This window comes from Poecilia reticulata, chromosome 10 (assembly GCF_904066995.2).
Source record: "Poecilia reticulata chromosome 10, P_reticulata-male-v2, whole genome shotgun sequence".
NCBI classification, from domain to species: Eukaryota; Metazoa; Chordata; class Actinopteri; order Cyprinodontiformes; family Poeciliidae; genus Poecilia; species Poecilia reticulata.
The window spans coordinates 5,963,843-5,980,045 of record NC_088839.1 but is presented as its reverse complement, the minus strand read 5'-3'; the positions used below and the strand labels follow the sequence as shown (position 1 = coordinate 5,980,045).

The window sequence follows — 16,203 nt, the reverse complement described above, 5'->3', positions numbered from 1 at the left end:
TTGCAGCTAAAATTTGTTTTACTTCTTTAAAAAAAAAAAAAAAAAGAATAAAATCACGTTGACTTTTAAACTTCTGGTTATTTTTAAGAATTGATTGGGTAATTAAAAGATGCAACGTTGCAGATTAGATCCAATAAAATTATGAAGAATTTGATTTTCAAAAATTCCAACAAAAATATCACCACAGCAATGGTTCAAGTGCATTGCTCTGAAATGGCGAAGAAAGGCAAGATCACCTCCCGCTTTCCGTAGGACTAGACCGTTCCATATTCACATTTCGAGCGATAGAATCCTATATTTAAAGGAATTTCCTAAATCACTCCGGCTTTTAAAACATCTTTTAAGGCTTGACTGCACATTATCTTTTTAAATATATGCTCCTTTATTTAAACTGTGGATTTCAAGAGTTTCTCTCTCTTCCTCATCTTCTAAATATTCCTCTCACCCCCTCGGTGTTTGCGGAATGGTTCCGTCCGGAACTCGAACTGTTTTGCGGGAAGCAGCTGTTTCAGGTCGAGCTAACGGTGTCAACAAAATATTGACGAAAATGAGGTGAGGAAGTTACACTTGTTTTTTGTTTTATTACATAATATATCCACATTTTGTTGTTCGAAAGTTCAGTAATAAAAAAGACTGAAGCCGTTAATAGAAAAATAAAGCTCTGCTTTCGCTGATAATAGGTTGAATACGTTTTTTTTGCAAAACGTCACGACAGTAAGGTTAGCATGTAATATGTAACTTAAATTTTTCGAGTAGTTAATGCTGTACTGGGTTATTCTACCCACTACCGAGTCACATTTACTTAGTTAGTAAGCTAAATCACAAGCAGTTAAAGAAAAGGCTGTGAGTCGAATAGAATGACGCTCCAACCAGCTCCTTGGTCTGGAAGTTAGGGTTCATAAAATGAAAATATTTAGCTTTTAAATGTGTATTCATAATAACTAATATGGGTAACAAAATATTTCACAATAATGTTGCTCTACAATGGCGTTATAGTAATCCAGTCCAGGTCACTTAAAATTAACCTAGAGATGATAAAATGCAGCTCGGATCCATATAAAGTAGAGAAACAGACATTTTTTCGGTTGATGACCTTTTTAAACTGAAAGCAGCTGCCTTCTCTATAATTTATTATTATTATTATTATTATTATTATTATTATTTATTATTTATTATTTTCATTTTTAAGGCATCATTGCAAACACAATTTGTTTTCCTCCAAAAATGTTTTAGATTTCATGGGCCTGTTTTAAAATTCCTTCATTTTTATTTGCATTTCATTGATTTTGCTGAAACTTTTTCAATAGGTTACAGTCTAACAGAAAATTAAGAAATTAGATGATAAACCTAAGCATGTCTTCAGTTATTTGCTGATTTTCAAAAAATGGATCTAAGAAGATACTTTTAGTTGTTGTTTGAAGTGAAAAATGATAACTCTGTTTTGATATATTTAATGATTAGAAAAAATCAAATTCTTTGGTATTTGACTTGAAAACGTCCATTTCATTGGCGCAACAAGTAAATATGAAGGACTCTGTAACCTTAGAAAGCACAATTAAAAAATAAATATATATCACGGCAGATTGTTTAAGCTGTAAAATAAAGACCTGTCTCTGTTTACTCATTCCTGCGGCGTCAGAAAGGGCCAAGGGACCAAAGTGCCTCCAGACCAGGCGCACAAGAACCAGGTGAGTTTGTCTCTAAACGCTGTCTTATTGACTTTGTGCTGAAAAATATGTAAGTCTTGAACTGTAAACCTGTTGTTGACATCCTAAATAGATGGAGTCTACCAGTCTGTCTGCTGTGGACCAAGCCAGCTTCTTAGAGGGACTGGAGCGGAACAATAGTGAGTGTCTCCCCGTGTTGCTGCACCAACAAATTCAACCCTTTTTGCTAAATTCATATGTTAAATTAGTTTTGTTTACTTCTTGAAAGGAAAACCTTTATTGGATCTGTTCCCTAGGTAACCCTCTTCACAGCACTGCCTTGGAGGAGCACTTGGATGTCCAGGAGGAGGGACGGCTGGACAAAAACCGAGGACAAAGAGGGAAGATTGCTCCTGTCGAAAAGCAGGGAGCTGCTGCGAAGAGAAAAGGCTCAGGAGGAGGCGAGGAAGAGGAGAGGAAGAAGAAGAGCAGGATTGATACAGCAGGGAAGGGAAGAGCCAGGTAAAGTTCAGCGCTTTGTTTCTGTATTCCACATCATTTCGGCAACAGTTCAGATCTATTGCTCATCGCCCAACAATCAGGAAACAAAAGGGAGCAGCAGAAAGGCAGCTGGACGAGAAAGTGGAGGGGTCCAAAACGACCCGGACCACGGCGACGATCAGTCGACATCTGAGTGGGAAGAAGCCTGTCAGGATGAGGAAGGCCCCGGGAAAGACGGCTGCTGGAAGGACGATTGCTGGAAGGTCAGCGCGCTAACGGAGAGACGCTGCTGAGAGTTCATCATGATAACAGGAGCAAAAATGTTCCATTTTTAATGAGGCAGTCAATACTTCAGACAACTGAAAAAATTATATTATTGAATGAAAAGTTAGATTTTTTTGTCACCCATTTTACAATGTATTATACAGACTCGTAAGAGGTGGATTTAAAATATTTTAAATTGAGCTTATGTAATATTCGCATTTTCTGAGACACGCAATTTTGGGATTTTATTCCATGTAAGCTGTAAACACCAAAATTATAAGAAATAAAATCTTAAAGGGGCAGCGTTATTTGTTTTCCAGGCACAGAGCACCATTTTTTAGCATACACAGATAATTATGTTACCAGCAGTTGTTATAAAAATGCTGTATATGTATACATGACTTAAGAAATTAAAGAGACAGAGGCCCAATGTCAAAGCTCTAAATCCGGAAGTCAAATTTCTTAAGTCATGTATACATATACAGCATTTTTATAACAACTGCTGGTAACATAATTATCTGTGTATGCTAAAAAATGGTGCTCTGTGCCTGGAAAACAAATAACGCTGCCCCTTTAAGATTTTATTTCTTATAATTTTGGTGTTTACAGCTTACATGGAATAAAATCCCAAAATTGCGTGTCTCAGAAAATTTGAATATTACATAAGCTCAATTTAAAAATTTAGATTTTGCAGAGAAATGTCAAATTTCTGGGGGAAAAAAATTTTCAATTTCTATTCACTCAGTACTTGGTTGGACGTCCAACCAAGTACTGAAGTAATAAATCTTTGTAATATGAGTTTCACTTTTGGAAATGAATGATAAAAAGAACAAATGTTTTCATGATATACCAATTTTTTTGAGGTGTTTCTGCATTGTTTTCTTTTCCCCTTCCAGACCAGCACAGAGGCAGCAGCTGGAGGAGGAGGGCGACACGGCAAGCGAATCAGCTGATGAGAAGACTTCAGAGTCTGAGGTAAAGATTGCTAGAAGACGATATTGAAAGCAGGGTCGGCGAGGTAATAGTCAGTTTTTGACGTACAAACAAGGTTTCCCCCAGAAAACCTGCTAAACCCGGCGGTTGGGCACTAGGGCAGTCGTTCAATCCAGCGGGCCGTTGTGTTTTTGAGTTAAATAAACCGTTTAAAGTTGACAGAAAATTTAAAAATATGACTTAATAATTGTGTTATTGGAAGATTAATACCTGAACACAAACTATAAAGCCTTAAAAAATGCTAACATTTTAAAAAGACTTTAAAAAATAAGCATTGCTGAGCCTGGTGGGGGCACAAGTAAAGCCTGGTGGCCCGCCAGGCTTATGATGCACAAGGGGGAAACCCTGACAAACACAGAACCTCTCCACATTTCTACAGAGGTTTTGTGTTGGTACATTAAAAATGACAGAATCTGGAGAAAAAATGCTGTTTGCACAACTTTTTTTGTCTCTCTCCAGGAGGAATCTGACTCAAATAGAGTCCGGAGGAACCGCAGGAAGCTCCCTTCCTCCGATGAGGAAGAAGATGAAGGCAGCGTTTGGGTATGAACCCACGTTCTGCACGAAAGCAGCAGCATAACATTCGTATGACTGTTTCCATTTTTTGTTTGTCGTTTTCCAGAATCCGACTCCAATGACGACTAAACGCCTGACTAAACGGCTCAGTTTGGAAAGAAAGTCGTCATCAAATAAGAGTATGTTGAAGATTTTCAAGTAAAAACAAAAATGTTTTCATGCTCCTGTGTGCTTGTATTGAGCTTTAGATGTGAATATTTGCAGCTCAAGATGCTAAAGCCATCGGCGGCGTCAGGCAGAAGAAGCGCGCCGGCCGGGGGGGATCCCAGTTAGAGGTGGTGCTGGATGCCGTGCTGGATTTCTGCCAGCAGTACGGGTAAAATCACCCACATGGAGCAACCTGCAAACGAACTCTTGCACTTTGCGTCAAAAGCCACTTTCACTTCGTTTCCAGGGAAACTGTGGAGTCGGCCGCAGTCAGAGAGTCCATTGATTGTTTCACCAACAATGTGGAGGCTCAGCTAGAGGAACAGGTTCGCCCTGCGACACCACTGCTCTGTTACACGCTCAAGCACTTTGGTTCTTATTTATTGTTTTTATTTGTTTGTCTTTTTATATTTTGGATATTTAAAATGTCTTCCAGTTGCAGATGGGAGTGCTCTATAAAGTTAAAGTTTCTTAGTGTTTGAGCAGGCGAGTTTGCATTAATCTGCCACAGTCAGCAGATTAGTTGAAAATGGTGTCAAAACGACGTGTTATCACTGGACGATATATGTTCAGAGAACATATATCGTCTAGCAACATTTGTAATCGTGACATACCATGGTGTACTTGCATTCCTATGCAGTTATCAAGATATTAGTTGAAAATGGTCTCAAAATTATAATTTTATCGTTTATCCCAATCATTTGTGGGACAATTTATCGTCCAGCAAAATTATTCGTGACAAGAAGTGTCACTTTCTATTGCTCATTCAAGGCGGTTCTAGTAGGAAGCCTAGCAACCCTCTCCATGGCAACACTCCAGTTTACTCTGGGTGACCAGAATGCCAGAAGTAGAGATGTACGATGTATTGTCACTAACATTGGTATCGTACAGTACTTGTTATTTTTTTAACTTATCAATATCGGTTCACTAAATTAAACCGGGCCGATTATTAACAACCAATATTTATTTTTATGTTGTTGCTGTTTGTTTCTGGAGCTTTGGTCATGTGACAGTGGTGGTGATGCAGCACAGGATTGTGGGAAGTATAACTGAATCAGTGGAGAAGTACACGCATATTAGCTTGTCATAGTCAGAATTTAACACGTTCTTAGTTTTTTAAAAACACTCATTTGAGTACTCAGATGCTGAAATGAATCTAAATCTGACCAATAAATCTAAAAATGTGACTCTGGTTTATGAAAATATCAGATGCATTCTTTGAGTTTCTTTTCTTCCTCAGATCTCATCTCTGAAGGACCTCAGGTCTTTGAAAAGAGAAAACATAAAGGTAACATTCATGTTTCTCCAGAGTGAAATCCAGCAGCTCCAGCTATAGCGGCTAGCATCTAGAGGCAGGGTTGCTGGTAACAAGCTGATGGGTTCTCTGCGGTTTCTGTTTCGGCAGGTGGGATCTTTGATTCGAACAAAGACTCAGAGACTGTTGAACGCCAAACACGAGCTAATGAGGTGAGGACAAAGGAAAGCAACTTGCTCCCCCTTCTCCACAAACATTTGGTAATCTGATGTTTTCTCTGTGTGTCGTTTTTTGAGGGGAAGTTATGCACAGTGTGAGAGTTTGTGAATTCCTCTTGTCGGGGTTTGGTCATGCAGGGCAGAGAGGCAGCTGTGGCTGTTGGAGAAGGAGAAAGCGGAGCTCCAGCAGAGACTGGACGATCTCAGAAGAGGCCAGGCGTTTCTCCACGGCGTCAGGGAGCTGACCGCTCGTTACCTGGCCCACCGACACAAGCACCCCGCTGAGAAAGAGACGGTACAAACGCAACAGGATGCTGATTATAGATGTTGAGATTTAGATACTCTGTGAAAACGGTGACCACCACATTTTTAGTACCTGTGGTGAAGACGTCAGCTGTTAGGACAGTGTCGTATTCTCACTCTGAAATGTTTAATATGCAGTTATTAGGGGTATTAGTAAAGTAATTGTCAAATAATGCATATTTTCTTTGGGGGTTTTTCACCCTTGTCCTACTGAAACATTCAGTTTTGGATTATACTTCTTATATATATATAAGAAGTATAATCCATTACTTATTAAGCCCGCTTGCCAAAAAGTGAAGCATTCACTAGATTTTTTTTGTTAAAGTCATCAGAAGGAAAGGAACATTTTTATGTTTAGCTGCCTTTTATCTCAATGCATGTTCATATCTGAGGAATAAGTGACGGTAACATTTTATTTCTTTTGTTGCAGTTTGGAGCATCCAGTTTACCGGCTCTGCTGTTGGAAACAAAGCTCATTCAGAGACCAGAACATCCTCCCAGTGAAGTCCAGGCTAAGAAGACGGCTCAAAAATAATGAGATTTTCCTTAGCATTTGTGTATGTAACTATAATGTAAGATAAACATGTTCAATAAATGTGGCTTTTCGATATATTTCTGTGGATTTATTGTCATTAATTATATTAGTAGTAATGGCATAAGAATATAGAGGTAAAATTACTTGAAACTGCTCGGTTAAATCATGGTTAACCAGAGCTTTCTCAGCCAATCAGCTTCCGTCTGTCGGTCAGTCTCTTACTGACCCGCCTACAAACTGGTGCAGCGTCTCTGATTGGCTGAAAGTGTCAGGTTCATACCCTCGAGGGAAAAAAGCTATAATGTCTTAAGTTCACACTTTCTATTACGCACTTCTACCACACGTCTCTACAAAAAGGTAGGTTCAAGGTGACTATAGTGAGTTTGTTGCTGTTATTCACGGTAAAGAGCCGAAAACCTCTGAGGTGTGTGTCGCGTTTGCTCCAGCTGTATCGATAAGGTGGGTGTTCCAGATAGTTTGGTCTTTTTGAGTGCCTTGTCATATGTGACGGGGTCCTCGCGAGGACAAGGATTTTAGGGTGAATTAACAATGAGCTGTTAATTCCTTATTTGTTTTAACTTGTACAAGTATGACGCCGAAATATAGTAATGTTAATGGTTCCCCATTTGTTATACAATCGTTTACTGTAAACTGGGTTGGGTGTAATTACACAACTATAAAGTGATTCACACCTGTTGGATAAATTATTTTCATTTTCGTTTTTTACTTAACATTTGTTGTTTGTATAGAGCTGTAAATGGCTAGGGTTTCAATTATTACTTTGGTTTCGAGCATTAATGAAATTCCGAGCAACACATTCAATTTGCCAACCTTGACCCATTTGTTTCAGGTAAAGAAATGTGTGGAAAAAACTCTATGCTTTCGGTTTTAATAAAGCGGACAGCTCCACAGAGGAACCACACTGTTTCTGCAGCTTGTGTCTTGTTTTAAAAGTTAATGTTCCTGAACTGAGATTCTGTAGCGGATTACACAAGAAAATCCCTTGTCACGTCAGTGAGTCAGGTTCATACCGAAACACCGGGTAACTTAAAAACAATTACGAAGTTATCTTTTACAGCGATAAGACCATTCCGCATACCTGATTGAATGATCCACGTTCAAATGTCAAAAAACGCGATGCGACGCTGATAAACACAGACAAGAGCCTGCAGGAGAGACTGGCTGTTATCAGGGGGGAACCACGCCTTTGGTCCCAGGAAGTGTAACAAGCAGCAGGCAGCGGAGACAAGTCAAGCACTAAAAACTTGAGGAAAACACACTGACAGCACATAATACTTTTATTAATTGTAATTTTATTTGTAGGATATTTTTCTTAGTTATTAACAGCATGTGTTGATTAGAATAGTTTAATTTGTAGTTTTATATTAACTACTAGTAGTGTCTAAACTAGGCTAAACTGTAATATCAGCCAAACATATCAAAACTAAGGGAACATTAATTAGGAAATGTTTAGAATGAATGTCTTTCTATTGAAAATGATCAGGAATACTCTATAAGTGTTGTAATTCTTCAAATTGGTGCTTTAATCTAAGAGGATGGAGAAGTCTGAATCGCTTGGTCCCAGGCTCTGAGCGGTACTGTTAAATTTATTGCAAAGACCTGTGTTTGGATGGCTGTTCGGCGAGGTAATAAAATAAGATAACTTTTTGGTGAACTCTGGTTAAAAACAAGAATCTTTTGTTCAATTGGAGAACTGGGAGAAAGTCCAGGTTTCAAACTCGCATGAGAAAAGCTTCCTCTAAAATGACCGTTGGTCTCCCTTGTCCAGAGAGAGAAGCGTTGTAGTTCTGAAATTAAACAGATCTTAGAAGGTAATAAAATGTCCCAATTTAGTAATTTGAAACTGGTTTCAGCTACACAAGGAGAGTACACGCCATAATTTCATAATTGAATAATTGCATAAATTAAGAAACAAGGAAACACCCTTTTGGATAAAACTATGCGCCACAGAGGAACGAATCAGATTGCAAAACGCATGAGCACTCTCCAAAGACGTGTCTCTGCTTTTTTTCTATTTTGGCATTTTCCCCTTATCCTATTTGTCTCAGGTAAATGAATGTATGCTTTCTGATTTTTTGCAGTTTTCTGATGTCATTTTCATGCTTTGTTTTGTTTTTGATTAAACTCTGAAACTCTGTGACATCGAACACTTTGGCCCGCTTGGGAGATTTTGGGAGCTTGGATCTTGGGAGATTTTGGGATCTCGGAGAAGAACAATGAGTCAGAAGTCTTTTTAAAATATATCTTAAGTCTTCTCAATAGGCCTAATTGTGAAGCAGAATGAGAAAGATACAGTTTTCAAACATATCTTTGGCATGGAAAACATCTGAAAAGTGTGAGCTTGTATTTGGACCCCTTCCAAATCAGTCATTTGTAAAAGCACCTTTTTGCTGTAAGAACGCCTACATCTAATGTTTTCTGGGGTATGCTTCTAGTAGCTGCTTCTTTTTTCTTTTTTTCTCTCAAGTTTAAATTGGATGGAGAACTTCTGTGAACAGTATTTTTTCAAGACTTGTATCTGACTGGATCTAAATCTGGGCTTTGACTGGACTCCCACATCTAGTGGGAATCTGCAGGACTTTCTAGCTGCATTTACAATGAGATTGGTGTACACACACAGACGGACTTTAAGCTTTAGATATTAAACCGTTGGCTACACTAGGTTTTATTAAGGTGTTTCAAAGTGAAAGGGAATAAACATATAATGCATATTACTGATCTGTTTCAAATTTCATTCATTTTTATAGTACTTAAATAGTTAATAAAAGATTATTTGCACCAGACTTATGCTAAACTAGTTTCCATTATATATAACATAATGGTCTTCTACTTTGTGCTGCTCTGTCTGATGAAACCCAGTGACGTTTGTCTGGAACATTCTGCTTCAGAAGCTACAAAGGGAATTTTCTCCGTTCCTAAGATAGTTAAACTTGAGTGATTTTGAAAGGCGCTGCTTTGCAGCAGGAAATAATACTCCTAGATGCTGTCCCTTATCTTCTGCTCTGATTTCTCCTTTGCTGTGTTTGTCTGCTAATGTCTGTAGGAACATGGCAGAGAATGGCAAAGACAAAGACCAGGCTAAGGACACTGTGGACGTCTCAAAATTCTCTCTTAAAAGGTAGTGACTGTTTCTTTGTTTTGTTTTGTTTTTGTTTTTTCCAGGCCTCCTTCCCCTTTGTGAATGTAAACTGCTACCAGTGGCTTGTCAAACAAGAAGGTTCATTTTGCTTTCCACAAAAACCAAGTTCATCTGATAGGAAACCTTTTACATCCTGCTTCTGTTCACATGTTAAACTAGGTTGAATAGCCATTTTGACTCTGTCATATAATTATTATTCAGAGTTTAGCTGATGAACAAGTATTTCTGGTTTGAGTGAAATATCCTCAGTAGTCTGTGTTCCCATGTGTGCAGCAGCAGCAAAGCTCCAGCAGGTGGTGATGATGAGAAGGTGAAGAACAGCTCAGGGAGTCAAGGTTCTCCCTCTGACATTTACCGCTACCGAACGGACTACCCCTGCATGGGAGTCTGCCTCATTATCAACAACAAGAACTTTGACGCACGCACTGGTAAGATTTCACATTAACGTGATATAGAACATGATGTTTGTCAATAAAAAGGATACTTTTTCTTAAGTAATCAAACCTTACTTTGATTTTCTTTCTCTCTTTTTTTTTATTTAATTTTGGTCAGATTAAATCCCCAAAACAAAAATATTGAGCTATGTTTATTTTTGTTCAGGTATCACCAGACGTTTAAACACATATCAGCTTTAGACAAGTTTTTATTACTAATTAAAGCTACCTCTTTAATAGTTTAGACCATAGATTGTTTTCTAAACTACCCCTGTTATCATTACAAATTATTTTTACTATGTCAAGAAGTCAGGTTTTATTATGATCTTCTTATGTAAATGTCTTGTTTTATTTGTGTTTATATATGTTGATATTATATTTATCAGTTAATTCATTGGTTCATTTTTTTTCTTCTCATTTATTCACCTAACTTGGGCCTACACATTAATGTATCATTCAAGGCCACACAGTTCACATAACTTGATCAGTCAGATCTTCTTTAAGGTTTTTGTTTTATTTAACATTTTTTCTTCCTGCTTCTACTTTCTTAAACCCTTCACACACTGCCCAATATGGTCTCAGAGTCTAGGCACAAGTCGATAAATTAAATTTGTTTTATGAATGAAGACAAAGGGATCCGATTTACTGGTCTGATTCATTCAATGTATGAACTGAGCCAGAAATATGACCGAAGAACAACTTCTCTTTAAGATGTTCATGTTTTTAAAAATCTGCTTTTTTTGGAAGCAGATGGAAAAAGTAGTTAAAGATGTGTTAAAACATACACATTTTATCTTATTTTAAATTCATAGATATTTGCTCTTGCTTGGATTCATTAATTTCTTTTTTTTTTCATTCTTTGCTCTAACAAAAGAAGCCTTCGATAGGACGGATTTGATAAAATCCATTAAAACCCGATGTGTGTGTGAACCTACCCTGTTGTGGTGTGTTTGGAAATTCTGCAAGGTTTAAAATGTTAGATTTCATTGGTCATAAAATGCAGGCCACAGATCTCACACTGGCTTTGTCGAGCTAACATCCAGACGCTAAGCAGATTTCCGCTTTGTCTTCCTTCAGGAATGAGCGTCCGAGATGGAACCGATGTTGATGCTGCTAACGTTGCTAAGACATTCGTTAAACTGGGGTACAAGGTCAGATTGTTGAACGACCAGACCGTGGATAACATGATGAAACAGATGGATGCAGGTAACTGCAGCACCTCAACTGATCAACTCTAATTCGTTTAAATCACTGAGACTCCAGCACCGTCCTCGTACCTCACAATCAGTCAGAGGAATTGTTTTCATCGGGGTATGTTCTTATTGCTCAGACGTTTTGGACTGTCTGACCAAAGAACGTTCTTCCATGTTCAACTGAGTCTTACCTGGTCATTCTCAAATTTAGGTGATTCATTATTAGACCATCTATTCCAGAGTTTACTAAACTTTTTAGATTTTACGCCAATAATTGCTTTTTAAGACATATGAAAGTGCTTTGACATTGTTTAGTGCTGAGTTGGTGGGAACATTTTGGACTGTGGCCTTGTTACAAAAACAGCCTCAAAGAAGCTACTTCTCTCTACGGCAAACATGACAGACTAAGGTTCTGGATGACTTACAAAACTGGTAGAAAGTTATTTATCTGGTAAATCTCTCATCAATCAGTGTGTGGGGTTGCCTTTTATTCAAGGAATTGAGATTAATCACAGTTCTGAACAAGGAGCTGGATCAGAACAATTTCCATGATCAGCTTCGCCCACAAGCCCTGGAGCGCTTTGGTGAAGAACAGTGGATTTTCCAGCGTGATGAAGCACCGTGTCACAAGTTAAGAAAGATAGCAAAGTGACTCAAAGAGCAGAACGCAGACATTCTTGACCTCCCAGATCTCATCCCCACTGGGAACCTGAGGTCAGTTTTTAAAAAGCAGGAGGCAGTGGCATGCCCAGACATGTTGGAGGGTGATGTAGGCACTCAATTCTTAGATGAATGAGATTTACTACAAGCTCTGAGAAATTATATCAAATTTATGTTGGACAGAATTAAAAGAATGTGGGGCACTGGTAAGGATGTCTGGCTTTTAAATCCAGAAACGATACCGTGGGTACTATTCATTGTAATAATAAAAACAGAAATTAAAACTGTTTTTGACCAGAGGAAAAACAGACAGGTACTTTAGCATCCCTGGCACAAGGAAACATTGAAGCAAATGATCAGTTATCATCAGGATGGGTAGCCACCAGTCTTACTTTGGTTCACAAGTTGATATCCACCACATTGGAGTGAATTACTGGATAATAAACACTGTAAATATTGACTTTACACCATAAGCAGATTTGTTGCAAACGTCTGTCAAGACGCTGTCAATAGTTCATGCTAATGCCATAATAATAACAGTGATGTACTGACGAAGAAATAAAATGTCAGAACAAGAATAGTTTGCCATCTATTGACTAACAGCATAACTCCACCGTATGGCCAGGCCTCCTCATCCTGCCAGCAACGCCAAAATATGGCCCGTGCTACAATCGCCGCTAACTATTATCAGTGGTAGGAAGAACCTCAAACTCTCATTTTACCAGACCTTCACACAGATGAGTTTGTAACAATCAGCAGAGGTGTGGCTTTCATTCGGTTCACAAATATACAGAAAAGCCCTGGTGTAAGGGCTTGTGTCACTCTGTGTGCAGTGGCTAAGGAGGACCACAGTCAGAACGCCTCGTTTGTGTGTGTGCTGCTCAGCCACGGAGACCAGGAGGTGATTTACGGCACTGATGGGTTCAAAAAGCTTGAAACGCTGATCAAATGCATTAAAGGACATCATTGCACGAGTCTGGTGGGGAAACCAAAGCTCTTCTTCATACAGGTCAGTTACTGTTCATTAGCTGAAAATGCTGCTTCATTCTAAGCTTTTTTTTATCGTGGGTGTTTGGGGGGGGAATTGAGTGAATCGGTTTGTTTTTCATCTCCTTCACCTCGTTGTTCTTCGCGTCCCAGGCGTGCAGAGGTTCAGAGTTTGACCATGGCATAGAGACGGACTCTGTAGTAGACGAAACGTCTGCAAAGATTCCTGTGGAGGCAGACTTCTTGTATGCGTACTCTACTGCTCCAGGTAACTGATTCTGATTGGATTTCTCTTCAAATTCCATCTGATTTGTTTTTACCTGAATCTCCTCTCTAACCCGTCTCCACCCGACAGGCTTTTACTCTTGGAGAAACACCAGTAACGGCTCCTGGTTCATACAGTCACTGTGTGAAAGTCTGGGTAAGTTCAGTGGACAGCTGGAGCTGATGCAGATCATGACGCGAGTCAACCACAAGGTGGCGTTCTACTTTGAATCTGCTTCCAACTTGCCTGGATTTAATGGAAAAAAGCAAATTCCCTCTATTGTGTCAATGCTCACCAAAGACTTTTACTTCCCTACTAAATGAGTTCATAAAGTGTTCACCTTTGGGATTCAGAAAGTACTTTCAAAGCATTCATTAGCATTTATTATTTTATTTGGAGTAAAAACAGAATTGGACTGTTTTTGTAAAAGAAACTGCAGATTTCAGAAAAATCACATCAACTATGTTTTTTTTTTAAGAAACTGTTAGACTTATTGTGCAGAGGCGGTTCACTATCAGGAGTAAAACTAAAACAGCAAAAGAACATCAGACTAAGTGAAATATGTTGTGAAATATGATGGTGGCTGTGTGATGGCATGGGGCAGTTTTGTTTCTTCAGAACCAGGACAACTTCCAGAATTTGATAGAATCATGAATTTTTGCTCTCTACCAAAACATCCTTAATTAGATTGTCTGACCATCAGTTCTTACTGTTAAAACTTATGGACACTACTATGTAGCAGGACAATGAGGAAAATGATGATGTCCGTTCAGATCTTAGATTTGGGGTGCAATAAGTTTTTCACATCTATCACACAGAGATGTGGTCATTGTAGTTTTTTTTCCCCTCTTAATAAATAAAATAATTTGAAAACCTGTATTTTGTTTTTACTCGGGTTATCTTTGTCATTAAAATGTGTTTGTTTTCTCCAAATTATTGTAGAATTGTTTTCACTTTGATTAATGAACACAAGAGGGAGACGGTTTTCGGCTTTAGTGGCAGAGGCTTCCAGGATGAACTTTTTATGGTTTCCAATGAGGTTTATTACAGCCAATGTTCCAGGTTCTTAAAGATATATCCCTTTTGATTTGAATACAATTTCACTCTGACTGTTAGGATTAATGATCTCCCTAGTCCCAGACAGTATTGTTAGAATGATAGAATCAGCCACTTAATAATCCTACTACTGATTTCAATACTGCTATAAACAAAAAAATATAACTCTAGATTATTAGATAAATACTGTTAGATGGAGTCACACTGGCAACTGTTTCTATTGAGACGTTTAGAGAGCAGAGGTTAATCCATCACGTCGCATCTAAATCAGATAGTTGTCCTTTGAATAAGTTAGCACAAACCTTACTACAGCAATTTGCTTTCAATTCACAATTCCAATAAACACAATTCCTAATAAGTTAGTTCATAACACATTTCAGAAGCATTTAGTCTTCCCAAAAACCTGTCGGGACATGCTACATCCCGGAACACAGTTTCTGAGAACTCCAGCTGTTCCACTTACCCTGTTTGTCTTCCTGGAACGGACTTGTTCTGATAACAAATATTTCAGCTCTGAGTTGTTCCAGAAATATGACTCCGTTAGCATGTAGCGCAGAGTTTCAGCTGCCTTTCACTTTAATCAAATGAATTCTTTTTCCATTGTTGAGGAGATTTTGGAACTCCCTGTAATAATTAGGTGGATTATTTAAGATATTCAGTCAATCAGCTAACGTTGTTAGCTAGTTTTTCTTTACTTGCTGTGTTTCTAAACCAGAGAATGCTGTAATGTGTTCTGAGACCCCAATGAGGTTCTCTTTCAAGTTTTTGATGAATTCATTACAGTTATGGGAAAATGTTTCTATTTTTTCTGTTTTTGTCACACTAATGTGTCAAAAACAGCACGGGGTAAAAAAAATTCACAGAGCTGTAAGGTTTAGCCTTAGTCTGCTTGGCTGTCTTTATCCAAACCCACATAATTCTTGTGGTAAAATATCCGTATGTTAATTAGCACTGCACGGGCCCAGCTAGCTACTTTCTGAGCTGTATAGGAACACATTACATAACCACAGAACACCGTTGGAAGATGACATGTCATTTTACTAGTAACTTGGTAACATGAATATTTGGAAGCCACCTGTTGATAGACTGATTGATATAACTTACCTGCTGTCCGTCAAACACTTTGAAAATCTTTTTACATTCCCACATCTTTATCCTTGTTTCGTATTCCGTTTTTTGTTTTCTGCCCTCAGTACTTTCTTTTCAGCCTCTCCATCTTTAGCTGGATGGATAAAGATCCAGCTAAAATATGAAAGAGCTAGACGCAGAGTTTTCTAGCTCCTTGTCGCCAGACAACAACACGAATCAAATGAAGAAGTAAATACATAAATAAAAGCTTGTTCTTGACTAAAAACAAATTTTCTTCCATCATTTTCTGGCGCCCCCTCTTGCGCAGCACCCCTATGGGTACATCATACCTCACTTTTTTACTCCACTGCACTGTACTTGTTAATACGTGTATGAAATGTGATTAACAAGATGGGTGTATTTTGCATTCCCTGAGAAATAGTAAATAACTAAATGAATAATCAATGTGAGCCTGCAGCCACTAGAGGAAGCTATTGGAAGATTTAGAGCAGGTCTTCACTTGTTTCAGGAACTCAACCGGTTGTTAAAATTTAACCCTTAAAAGAGGTTGTTTTAGTTTTTTATACTTTCAGAATCCTCTTCACACACTCACATATGCCCTGTAAAATTCTGCAGCGTGCCAAATACTGTAAATAACTTGCCGCCCCTCCTCTCCTAAATCATGCAAGGCTTAGATGACCAAACTTTCCCTGTTGATGTTTAAACTGTGCCCGTCTGTTCACCGCACCCCGCCCCGAGTATCGCCTGCAGAACACGCGTGGCACAAACAGATAATCCCTGCCTGTGGCGAACGAAGCAGTAAAACAACACAGAGTTGGTACCTGACACTTCCCAACACAGTGATTTTCCGTTCCTCAATGAAACATGTTGTTTTCTGTATAGCGTAAACAGAAAGTATGCACAATGTGTATTATCTACAAT

At 38.5% G+C, this 16,203-nt stretch overlaps 2 protein-coding genes across 4 annotated transcripts; both read left to right on the top strand.

The window, feature by feature from the left end:
- Positions 1-243: 243 nt before the first annotated feature.
- On the top strand, positions 244-6,515 carry cenpu (centromere protein U). 2 transcript variants are annotated; one of them, XM_008419762.3, is made up of 14 exons: positions 246-552; positions 1,640-1,688; positions 1,780-1,846; positions 1,964-2,168; positions 2,249-2,410; positions 3,308-3,386; positions 3,864-3,947; positions 4,027-4,099; positions 4,185-4,296; positions 4,375-4,453; positions 5,368-5,415; positions 5,533-5,594; positions 5,739-5,895; positions 6,334-6,515. In XM_008419762.3, the coding sequence occupies exons 1-14, from the start codon at positions 464-466 to the stop codon at positions 6,436-6,438; spliced, it is 1,371 nt and encodes a 456-aa protein (XP_008417984.2). In that variant the 5' UTR covers positions 246-463; the 3' UTR covers positions 6,439-6,515. The 2 variants fall into 2 exon arrangements, with proteins under 2 accessions (XP_008417985.2, XP_008417984.2); XM_008419763.3 differs by lacking the exon at positions 6,334-6,515 and having other exon boundaries at positions 244-552; positions 5,533-5,642; positions 5,739-5,837.
- A 173-nt stretch (positions 6,516-6,688) lies between these two features.
- LOC103471007 (caspase-3) lies at positions 6,689-14,016 on the top strand. 2 transcript variants are annotated; one of them, XM_008419760.2, is made up of 7 exons: positions 6,689-6,795; positions 9,503-9,577; positions 9,872-10,026; positions 11,110-11,238; positions 12,719-12,894; positions 13,026-13,140; positions 13,228-14,016. In XM_008419760.2, exons 2-7 carry the CDS (start codon positions 9,507-9,509, stop codon positions 13,458-13,460), a joined length of 879 nt encoding a protein of 292 aa, XP_008417982.2. In that variant the 5' UTR covers positions 6,689-6,795; positions 9,503-9,506; the 3' UTR covers positions 13,461-14,016. The 2 variants fall into 2 exon arrangements, with proteins under 2 accessions (XP_008417982.2, XP_008417983.2); XM_008419761.2 differs by having other exon boundaries at positions 6,764-6,897.
- Positions 14,017-16,203: the final 2,187 nt, after the last annotated feature.